General features: G+C 41.1%; 2 protein-coding genes across 2 annotated transcripts in view; one reads left to right on the top strand and one right to left on the bottom strand.

Moving 5' to 3' along the window:
• Positions 1 to 7,082, top strand: part of HTRA4 (HtrA serine peptidase 4) — an 8,687-nt gene extending 1,605 nt beyond the window's left edge. Inside the window, exons 2-8 of the mRNA XM_012651085.1 lie at positions 470 to 674; positions 1,540 to 1,734; positions 2,171 to 2,203; positions 2,828 to 2,942; positions 3,357 to 3,414; positions 3,798 to 3,893; positions 6,894 to 7,082. Of these exons, the coding sequence (XP_012506539.1) occupies positions 470 to 674; positions 1,540 to 1,734; positions 2,171 to 2,203; positions 2,828 to 2,942; positions 3,357 to 3,414; positions 3,798 to 3,893; positions 6,894 to 7,059 (868 nt within the window). The 3' untranslated portion in view covers positions 7,060 to 7,082. The remainder of the gene's footprint in view (positions 1 to 469; positions 675 to 1,539; positions 1,735 to 2,170; positions 2,204 to 2,827; positions 2,943 to 3,356; positions 3,415 to 3,797; positions 3,894 to 6,893) is intronic.
• Positions 7,083 to 9,499: 2,417 nt separating this feature from the next.
• Positions 9,500 to 11,496, bottom strand: part of TM2D2 (TM2 domain containing 2) — a 6,607-nt gene continuing 4,610 nt past the window's right edge. Inside the window, exon 4 of the mRNA XM_012651118.1 lies at positions 9,500 to 10,228. Coding sequence (XP_012506572.1) covers positions 10,015 to 10,228 — 214 coding nt within the window. The 3' untranslated portion in view covers positions 9,500 to 10,014. The remainder of the gene's footprint in view (positions 10,229 to 11,496) is intronic.

The raw sequence follows: 11,496 nt of genomic DNA, 5'->3' as shown, positions 1-11,496 counted from the left end.
AGCCCCCTTGTTTGCGTGCAAGGAAACCCAGACACAGAGAGCGGGATTAATTTGTCCCATGCCACAGTTGGTAGTGGAAACCAAGAGAACCAGACCCCACTGATCCCTCCTGCCTGGGTCCTTGATACCGTGGCACTAGGCCCACTTTTGCCCATAGTAGTAGGAGCAGGTACAGCCTCTTTGCACCAGAGGACCCACAGGTTGCTGCATGGGCCAGCTCTGGAGAAGGCAGCAGTGTCCCTGGAAAAGGAGAGTTGGAACCAGCTCTCAGTCGTGCTCACAAGAGAAGGCTAGGGCACTGTCTACAAAATCCATCTGTACGTGGAGAAAATGAAAACACAGGGAAAAGCAAAATGTCTGAGAAAACCATGATGACAGTATGTTTAAGAAATGTGAGGTTTCTGTGACTCACAAACTACGGCTGGATCCCCTGATTTTCCTGCCTTCTGCTGTTGTCTTGTGGAGACAGATCGCCTCTCGGCAGCAAGGATATTCCTGCATCCAGTGGCTCTGGGTTCATAGTGTCTGAGGATGGGCTCATTATTACCAATGCTCATGTCATCACTAACCAGCAGCGGATTCAGGTGGAGCTCCAGAGTGGGGCCCAGTATGAAGCCACTGTCAAGGACGTTGACCATAAATTGGATCTCGCGCTGATTAAGATTGAGCCAAATGTGAGTATTTGAGGGCTGAATCAGAGTCTGCATATTTGGGGATTTTCATTTATTTGCTGATATTTTCTTTCCCATACCACATCTTTTCCATCTGGTTTATGTTTTTTTCCTGGTTTCTTTCTGTTCTTCATGCTCTGTTTTGTTTTTCTTCCATGCCTGTCTGTACATCCCTAACAATTTATATTAACTATTGAGCAGTCTTAGTTTTTCTCCTGCAACTCCTCTTCAACAGATGCTGCTTCTTGGAAAATTATTTCTCTGCTTGGAATACCAGAAGTAATTGCTAATAGACTCAAAGCTGCTAAGGAATACTTTGAAGTCTTTGTTACACAAAGTGTGTTCTGCACACTAGCAGCATCAACATGTCACCTGAGAGCTTTATAGAAATTAAGAATCTCAGAATCCACCTAGATAGATGTACTGACTCAGAATCTGCATTTGTGATAAGACCCCCTGGTGATTTGCATGCGAATTACAGTTTGAGAAGTGCTGCTCTGGGTCATCTTCCCGTTTGTGCCTTATTCACTTTGACTGTTAATTTTTGAACTAAAGAAATTGTTAATGTTAGTTTATGTTCATCAGTTACCTTCCTGGCAGTTTGCTAAGAGTAAATTCTGCAAAGCAATTATTTTAGACCTTGGAGATGATCTTAATGATCTTCACAAGCAAGAGCGTGGTGGTAGTTGAACTTTTAGGAAGAAGTAGAAGGCAGCCATAGAATCTGTGTGGAAGGGTGCTTCTTAGATGGTAAGGGCCAAAATGATATTGACAGTGTCACATCTGTGTTAGACACAGATATTGGTCAATTCTGTTCCTGATTTGTTCTTTACCTTTCTGTCCTCCTCATCCCCCTTGACCATTGCAGACTGACCTTCCTGTATTGCTACTGGGAAGATCATCTGACCTTCGGGCTGGAGAGTTCGTGGTTGCCTTGGGCAGCCCATTTTCTCTGCAGAACACAGTGACAGCAGGAATTGTCAGCACTACACAGCGAGGAGGCAAAGAACTGGGGCTGAAGGATTCAGATATGGACTATATCCAGACTGATGCAATAATTAATGTAAGTCACTTAGGAGGTCTATCCTCAGCCCATAAGATACTGGCAGTACAGTGAGAATAAAAGGACAGAAAGACCTCTTTTCTTTTTGGCCTTTGGGGATGTCCAGAGTGCAGTTAGATCCCCCTGTGAAGGTTGGAATGCCGTGTTGTTAGAGTTCAGTCTGTTTGGTATGATCATTGGCATCCTTGATATTGGGGTGGTCTCTCAGGGTTTGTTATGGAGGTCACCCCTGTGTAGAAGGTGGGGGTGCTTTTACTGTTTTTTACCTGTACTGAGACTTCACTCTTGGTGACAATATTTTGCCTGCCTTGGAGGAACAAGGGGAGCTCATGAGAGCAGGCTGCTTTTGGTAAACCTCTTTGGGAGCTATATATAAATGACAAGGAGCAATGTATTCATTGGCTTTACTGACAGCTTTTTCAAATTCTGTCTTTAGCACGGGAATTCTGGGGGGCCTCTGGTGAACTTGGTAAGTGGCCACTTTCCTAGCTACTTCATGTTTCTTTTTAACTTTCAAAAACTTTACACATGCCGAAATGCAGACTTGGGTGCCGCTCTTGTGTAAAGAGTTATGGAAGGATGCTTTTCTATTCTTGGATCGTTAGTGCATGGTTAGGAAAAATACTCCTTGTCCTCTTATCTGTGTCAAAATTCAATCTGTGGCTCACTTTTAAAGTCAATGTAGCTGCTAAAGGAAAAAATGAGCTCAAGATTAAAAAAAAGGCTGGTCTGAAGGTAATGAGTTATCTCACTTGATTGTTCACAGTCAGTTACGGATTGAACTCCTTGTTCTACTACTTTCCCCCCTCCTCACTACTGCACTTGACTAGTCTTAAAAAAAAAAAAAAAAAAAATTAAAAAAAAAAATCTTCAGTAGCCTTGAACCTTTGACCCTGAAAGGAAAGTACCTCCTCACATGTGCAGCCCACTTTGCCATCCTACCGAACTGTTTGCTCTCTACTGAAGTACGTTTCCTCTCGTTCCTCTGTTTTCTGACTGTAGTAACTAGCTTCCCTCCTTCCTCTGCTGTTCTGGTTTTGCACTGTTCATTTTGTAAAATTTCACGACCGAATGATGTCTCCTCCGTTGCCAGGATGGAGATGTGATTGGCATAAATACATTGAAGGTGACTGCAGGAATCTCCTTTGCCATTCCCTCAGATCGAATTAGACAGTTCTTGGCAGAATACCACGAGCGCCAGTTGAAAGGTAAAGGGAGTTGGGATTTTTTCATGCCCTCTTGTGTTTATCAGGAGCACTCAATCTTTCGTGGAGATGGCCACTGGAATCCTGTAAACTACAGGGACACTGGTACTCAGCTACCATAATGGTGCTTTGGGTGGCAATATTGGAGGATTAGGCGCAAAACCAAGCATGAGTTGTATCCAGAAGTATTTGGACTGAACTAGTCTGGAAATGAAACCCAGGGGCTGGAGGTGGGTGGGTTGGTGGGAGCAGTGTATGTGCTAACGACAAAGGTTCTCTGACACATGTATTTCATGGCGGGCAGCCTGAAAGGGCAGCTATAATAGCAAAGAGATTTTGGAACACAGGTGTCTTTTAAACTCTGCCGAAAGGAAAGAGGTTTTGTTGTTAGTAACACATCATAACTTTCCTTCCCAGGAAAGGCTCTTTCACAGAAGAAATATCTGGGTCTGCGAATGCTGCCCCTCACTATGAAGTAAGCATGTGTTCGAATATGTCCGGGTTGTTTCTCGGAGGCAGAAGCTGTAGCTGGATAATCTTAACAGAAAAGCTGAAGTATCTGGACTGCAGCTGGGTGCTCTGGGGACCGCGGGTCCTGTTTGCTCTGCTTGCACCAGCTTTGGCTGTGCACAGTGTCTTTCACTGTGGCTGCATTTTGTAATGTCAGATGGTTCCAGGCTTTGGCATAGAGGAACAGAATGCACCCAGGGGAAAATGGCTGTGATCGGCTCGATGACATCCTCGTTGGCCCCTGGGAGCCTTGAACAGAACGATGGAGTACCTACTAAGACTTCTAGGCTTTTCCCAGGGCTCAGAAGATTAATTCATTATGTTTCCTAACCTCCTCTCTTCTCTCAGCCTTCTTCAAGAAATGAAAAGGCAAGATCCAGATTTCCCTGATGTGAGTTCTGGGGTTTTTGTATATGAAGTGATTCAAGGAACAGCTGCTGAAAGGTAAGATAAGTGCGGGCCTCTGTTCTTTCTAGATGTGTGCCATGGTAAAGGCACGCAGGATCTGCATTCGCCCTGTCCGATACGGTGCTACTGTGTACATGCAGTGTCTATGGAACACGCGAAATGTGGCCAGTGTGACCGAGGGACTGAATTTTAAATTTAACTAATTAAATTTAAAAACTGAGAAGCAGTGTAAAATATTTTTCCATTAAATGTACCTTTTTTTGTTTCTGAAGGACTGCATTTTACTTGAATCATTGAATTGTATGAGATATTACCATTCTATAGTAGTATATTGGGGGGTGTGTATTGTTTTGAGTGGATTTCAAAGACTTATATGTAATAGAGTGTAAAATACCTATTAAAAATTTTAAAATGTTGCATATTTCAATGATCATATTTTGGATATATTGCATTAAATAAGATACATTATTAAAATTACTTTCATATGTTTAAAACTTTTTTAAAAATGTGGCTATTTCTGTAGGATAGTGCTGACTTACACTTGTATACTTGTAAAGACTTTTTTTTGGGGGGAGGGAGGGAGGAAGGGAGATGGTTCTCTGTAGTCTAAGAAGTCCAAGAAGAACTCATGAGTTAATAGCATAAGTTTAATTTTTTGCTAGGAATTCCCAAATCTACCCTTTCAATATTACTAGTTATTACTTACCTATTAAGTTACTAAGTCATTAATAACTGTTGATTATTAGTTATAAATATTGGTTAGAATGATTACTAAGTTTAATAAATACTAATTATTAGTTACTAAGAATGAGAAGAATCCACAGTGTTAAAAGTTTTAATATACACTTTAGGTATTTTAAAATCCTTTCTTTGTTTTGAGCTCTGGATGACAGTATCATAGGCTACCACTAAGACCTGTGTAATAAAGCCAAGGTTAGAATAACCCCCAAAAGAATGTTCTCCCGCTGACTTCACTGTTGTTTTGAAACATTTAATAGTAACTACTGAGGAAGAGGTAGCTTGTCCTACAAACATTATTCTACTGGGTTTCTCTCTTGTTGTTTCTTCATTGCCTCTGTTTCTGTTTATTTTTCAAGAGCTCAGTAATCTGTTTAGATTATGGCCACACTTTCCCTTCGGGCGGGGGGAAAGAAACCATAGGGCAGTGCTCAGCATAGCTAAGTGTTACGTCTCATGTTACTATTAATAAATTTGGCTTGTCACAGCCTTTTCTAGACTCTCCTGGTTCCTTCCCTGCTCCACCTCCCCACTCCTCCTTATTTTTAACTTCTGCTTCAAGGCCAAAGTGTTTTCTTTCACCTAAGTCCTTGCTACTCAAAAGTGTACCAGTAGCATTAGCAGCAGCTGGAGTATGCTAGGAATGCAGATTCACAGGCCTCACCTTCCACCCCCCCCAAATCAGGATTTGCATTTTTAACGAGATTCCCCAGGTGATTCCTATGCACATTAAAATGTGAGAATTACTGCTGGGAGTCCCTGATAAATAGAAATCCATTATTTCTGGCCTTCATCCACTTATACCTAATAATAATAATTACACTAATGATAGCTGGTACTTATGAAACATTGACTATATCTGAGGCAGTATTTATAGTGTTTTATATACTCGTTTGAGCCCCCAACAGTCTTACGATATAGGTATTAATATTTTACAGAGGAAGCAGCTGTGGTACAGAGAGATTATCTCGCAGAGTTGCACAGGAAGTCAGACAGCACGGATGTGGACCCTGGCTTGACCCTTCTATGATCCTGCTTTTGAGGCTGCTTTTTTGTTTCTGAGAGGCAGAATGACTTATTGGCAAGAAGATGGGTTTTCAAGTCTGAAAGACCCAGGATTAACTCCTACATTAGCCCCTTACAAGTTGTGTGACATGGGAAAGGTCATTTATTCTGTCTGAGCCTTAGTTCCCCATATTTGGTGCGTAGTCAGCACTCAGTAATAATTTGCAGGTTTCTTTCTTTTTCTCTTTTCCTACTCACAGAACTAGTATTATGAATTCTTTGTGCACACTGGTTCCAAGTCATCCTCCTAAACTGTGCTTGATCTAAAGGAGTTTCCTGCTTTTAGCTCTATACTCAAGCTTCTCTTTGTATCCACTCGCTTTAAATTTCCTACTTCTTTTTTTTTAAATTTTTTTTTTTTATTTCAGCATATTATGGGGGTACAGATGTTTAGGTTACGTGTGTTGCCCTTGGTTCCCCCCCCCCTAAATTTCCTACTTCTTTTAAAACTCCACATATCTTGATAATCCCACCACATTATCAGTCTTCCTTCGGCTTTCCACTTCCCTTAAATGGGGTCTCCTGGAGTCATTTAATTTGATGTTCTTTCTCCAGCCTGTTTTTACCTTTAAGACAAATCATTAGCATGGCTATGTAGTTATAGTAGTGCTTCGTATTTGGAGCAAGTTTCTTCTTCTAGAATACATATTCGATATGAAGCAATGATGTAGGACACTGAACATAATCACTGCTTAGGGGAAAGGGAGCCTAGAGACAGAGCTTTAAATATTGGTTGATTGGTTTTTGACTTACTGGAAGCAGAACTAATATAATGCAGCTCGGCATACTTTTCAGCTCTATAAACGGTGCGTGAAGATGGGTAAGTGTGTGGGTTGTCAAAATAAAACTGACCAAAGTATAACCTTGTCTGGGGGAAAATGGACTGTTTGGGCTTTTCACTTTTGCTGGTGAGACCCGAAGCGTGCCTGAGGTTAACAGAAGTTAGAGATTAATAGAAAATAACAGCTGAACTTCCCATGCCAAACCAAATCCAGTAAGTGGAAGAGTCACCTTCTTACGTAGTACTGCTAGGATATTAATTTTATAAAGGTCAACAGAATTGTTGTCCTCCAGGTGATTTTGCAGCATATCTTAGAACAGTCCTCAGATTGGGAAGGATAGAGGCTATTTCTGGTTACCCGGTTTGTATGTTTAATGCCAGCAAAACAGTAATGCCATAAAAAAACTCTTCTTATAATTTCATGGTCCTTTTTTTTCCCTTTCCCTTTCTAGCTCTGGGTTGAGAGACCACGATGTAATTGTCAGCATAAATGGACAACCTGTTACTACCACAGCTGATGTTATTGAAGCTGTTAAGGACAATGATTCCCTTTCCATCACTGTTCATCGGGGAAAACAAATTTTGTTCCTGACAGTCACACCTGAAATAATCAATTAAGTCTTGCTGTAAAGAGAGATTATTTAACAAAACCAAAGTTATATTACCTGGTTTGTATTGAAGATGTGCCAAAGATGGTAAGGGGTTTTGGAATCTCTTTCTCAAGAGGTAAAAACGATGCTTTGAAAACACACACACAAACACACACACACGTTCAGGGGTCATTAGGTCAGGGGTGCTATACTGCTGTTAAGAAGCCTTACTAAGACAAATGGAAGAAGGAAATGGTGCCAGGAAGTCTGGGGAACTGATAAAATTTTATTTAAAGATAGGAAACAACTAAAAAACAGGCACAGTTTCTAATTTAACCTTGACAGAGGGAAGGGACACTTTAGTATTCTAAACCTCTATAGCCACAAACTAGATATAACACACACATACACAAACAGATCTATCTACCAAATATTAAGCAACAACCCAAATCGAGTGTAGAGATAATCAATTTTTTAATAATACTCTTTTGGTCAATGAGTTTTTGAGGTTGTATCACATTTGGCTGGGGTTTGTGGATATAGAAGATTGGCGTCATTTAGAAGTCAAATTGAAACTGACAATTGCAGATTGTCACACAGAAATATTACTCATGATTCTCAAATTATCACTCTAGCAGTGGAAACAACTTTTGTCTTCAACAGGTTTTCTGACTCTGAGAAGGGCTCCTTCCCCTGTCCAAGTACTAACTAGGCTTGACCCTGCTTAGCTTCCGAAATCAGATGAGATTGGGCACATTCAGGCTGGTATGGCCATAGACAAGAAGGGCTTTTTTTTATAAAACAGCTTCTTTAATAATTTACAGACCTTTAGCTTTTTACCCAAGCTCTTCCTCCTGGTAACATTAATGATTTCAAGTCTTGGAGCTGCCAAAATTTTTTTCTTTCTTTAAAGGAAACTTTTGATGGGGTTTGTGAATATTTTTAGGAGATTTTAGAAAGGCATGGGATGAAGTAGGATTTGATAAGGTTTAAAGGTTTATTTTGGGTAAGATTTAAATTTTAAAAAAAACATGGCATCCTTGAGCCCCCTTAAATTCTATGCAGAATTTTACATGTATGTGTATTTTTTCTGGGGAGTAAGTCTGGTTTATGACCCATGACAATTTAAAATATACTGACTTAGGGTACAGAGATTCTGAGTTAAAAGTCTACGAATTATTACTATTAGAAGCAAGGTCAGTGTGGTGCAGAACTTTCAAGACAGAACAGAATAACCTGTTCTAATTTTTCACACCATTGCTACCTTTAATAATATAAGAACAGGCCGGGCGCGGTGGCTCACGCCTGTAATCCTAGCTCTCTGGGAGGCCAAGGTGGGCGGATTGTTTGAGTTCAGGAGTTCGAAACCAGCCTGAGCAAGAGCGAGACCCCGTCTCTACTAAAAATAGAAATTAATTGGACAACTAAAAATATATATAGAAAAAATTAGCCTGGCATGGTGGCATGTGCCTGTAGTCCCAGCTACTTGGGAGGCTGAGGCAGGATTGCTTGAGCCCAGGAGTCTGAGGTTGCTGTGAGCTAGGCTGACGCCACGGCACTCTAGCCAGGGCAACACAGTGAGACTCTGTCTCAAAAAAAAAAAAGAACAGTGATCATATTAATCAGGGATGATAAAGCAGAATTTCTTAGGAAAGCTGATACAAAATGATCAAATATATCCAGGGAAGTTATTTTAACTGTGATTTTTGGTCTGTAAGTCAATTATCATGAGGTAAACATTGTGTAGTTCTACCTTGATTGTTTCTAGAATCTGTACGTTATTTTGAATAGCAGGCTTTTAGTTTGACTTGGCCACTAAGTCCACCTTTTATTTTATATGTAATAGTTCTTTCAACTTAGATTGCAAAGGATGGGAAGCAATTTTTAAAACTTATAAACTACTTACATTTCTTTCATTCCCAGTGATTTGGGAATGCAAAGGCTTGGCTATATCCCTTTCAGACTGCTGTAGCCCACAGTGAGAGCCTTAGTCCCATGCTTATTCCGAGTTCTGAATGTGTTCAGTTTCTCTTTGTCCCCATAAATCACATCCTAGTTCTACCCTAGTATTCAATATCCTTTAAGTAGGAGTGTTTTTCTTTCCAAGGGCATGAGGCTCCTCACTTTGTCTTACCTAATCATGAATAATAGTTTTACAGAAACTTGTATGAAATCTTTTTTTATCAGCCTACAACATGGGCTCCATAAACTGGTAAATACTAATATTTAGAAAGGACAATTCTGCCAAGAGGAATAGCTCAGCTCACATACATGTCTGCTACTGTGTTGGTTCTCAAAACGTAATTGGAATGAAGAAATTATTGTACTGCATATTCTGCTTCTGGAGCATAACAATGGTGACACAACAGGGTTTATTAACAGGGTGGTTCATTGCAAATGCCTAGCTTTCGGCAAAACAAATACCATTTTGAATTTCACTCTCCCTACTGAAAATACTCACATAGCACTCCAGGTTGGCAAAGTTTATTGTGCAATTTAAATTTGGAAAGTTGGAATTTCAGTGTGTATTAAAATCCACGGCCATTTCTATTTCTGCTGAAGATTTTCATTGGCTCAGCTTCAGGTCTCCTTTGCATGAAGACTCAGGATCACGAAAGGCTCGTGGATAAAAATTTCACTTTACTCATCCTGTTAGGTCCACTTGCTTCAAGGGACTGAAGATACAGCAATGTACACAAATAAAGACTATGGAAACCCTTCCACAGCTTATGAGTTAGTCGCTATCCTTTATGTTTTGTACATGAGGAAAGGTACAACACATATTTTGCTTGTCATTTCTAGTCTGCAAGGTGAACTCTGGGTCGAGAATCCAAAGTCCAAAGAAGCCTTCTTAACCAAACCGGTTCCCTCCAAACAGGGAAAGTAATGGTCGTGTCTGATATCAAAGAGTTTTGAGCCTGCAGAGAAGAATTCAGAAGACAGAGCTTTCACCTGCCTCCCTGGGCCCTGACAGCAGCTCTTTTTAGTAAACTGTACACCAGTTGCTGCCATCACTTGGCATCAACCCTCCAGTAATGAGCAAAATGAGGTCAACAAACCACCAAATCCCAAGTCCTCCGAGAGTCAACAGCTTCCCTACTGCTGTGCCAGTGTGTCCCAGACAGAAACGGTCCACTCCGAAGCATCCCAGGAAGAAGGAGTAGAGTAAAGTGGTTATGAAGTAGTGTCCGGTATACCTAGACAAGAGGAATGAAAAGGAAGATGTCTTACTGCATGAACATTAAAACACTTAGGATTAATGAATTTAACATAAGTGAGCAGATGGTACAGCAGTCTCTCTATGGCCTCTTACCCTCTGTTTTGTATTATCCTTTTATGAGACAGCCAGTCAGGTGGAGCCACAAGAGGAGAGGCTCAGGAAAAACAAAGTTTATTATACTGTAGGTCCTAGAGACAGGAGGTACGGCCTACCACGCAGGGCTTTGTGGGAAAGAAACCATGGCGGTAAGAAGACAGGATTGAGGGGAAGATTTAGGTCACTGCCTTTATGGGGTTTCTATAGGAAAGGCAAGGCAGGGCAGAACAAATAGTTTAGGATTGGCTAGTTTGAATAATTTCAGCAAGGCCTAAACTACAGGTATGGTCCCTTTTTACCTAGCACCTGGTCCTGGGATGATTAAGGCAGAGGAATATTGTCTCCTGTCGTGTACAGGTTAGACACCAGAAGTGTGTCTCTAGACTAGTTTGCCTATCAAAGACATGCTCCTGGCTAGGCCCTTTGCTATCTCTAAGAAACAACCTCAGCCTCAGGAGGGGCAGTTTTTCCCCAACCAGAAAGGTTTTTAAAGATATCAAGCATCGTAATACACAAAAAAATTAAAAAAAAAAAATTTAAATATACCGTCTTAGCTCCTGCTTTTCTCCCCTGCCAAAATCTCTAGTTGGTCTAGGGTCTCAATAGAGTACTTGCTAAGATATGAAGGACCTCTAAAAACAAATACTGACTTTTGCAGAGTTGGATTGGACAAGAAATTATCAAGCACATTCGCACAATAGGCATCTTGGTAGGAGTGGAGTCTGGCCTCCCACCCGCCCCTACAGAGGCTCCTTTCCTGAGGCTCAGGTGACTTCCCCTGAGTGTAGTTCTCTCAGGAAGCACTGTCCTTAAATGCACGCTTGATCTCCACACACCTTTGCTGCTGTTTTGTAGCAGCTAAAAGTGAGTACTTCTCCATAAGGCTTTTGTCCTTACACTGATGACACAGCTGCCGTTACTCTAATATCACCAAACATAGCCACTGACTCTTCCAGTTAGCACTCGGTGTGAGTAAATTCTGTGCCTTCAAGCAGAATTTACAGAAACGACCCTGATGTTTTAACTTTAAGATAAACTGATTTTCAGAGGCCGGGTGCGGTGGCTCATGCCTGTAATCCTAGCACTCTGGGAGGCCGAGGCGGGCAGATTGTTTGAGCTCAGGAGTTCGAAACCAGCCTGAGCAAGAGC

The sequence above is a fragment of the Propithecus coquereli genome, unplaced genomic scaffold, assembly GCF_000956105.1.
Source record: "Propithecus coquereli isolate 6110/MARCELLA unplaced genomic scaffold, Pcoq_1.0 Scaffold349, whole genome shotgun sequence".
Taxonomy (NCBI): domain Eukaryota; kingdom Metazoa; phylum Chordata; class Mammalia; order Primates; family Indriidae; genus Propithecus; species Propithecus coquereli.
Note: the sequence above shows the minus strand (reverse complement) of the source record. Positions and strands in the feature narration are given on the sequence as shown.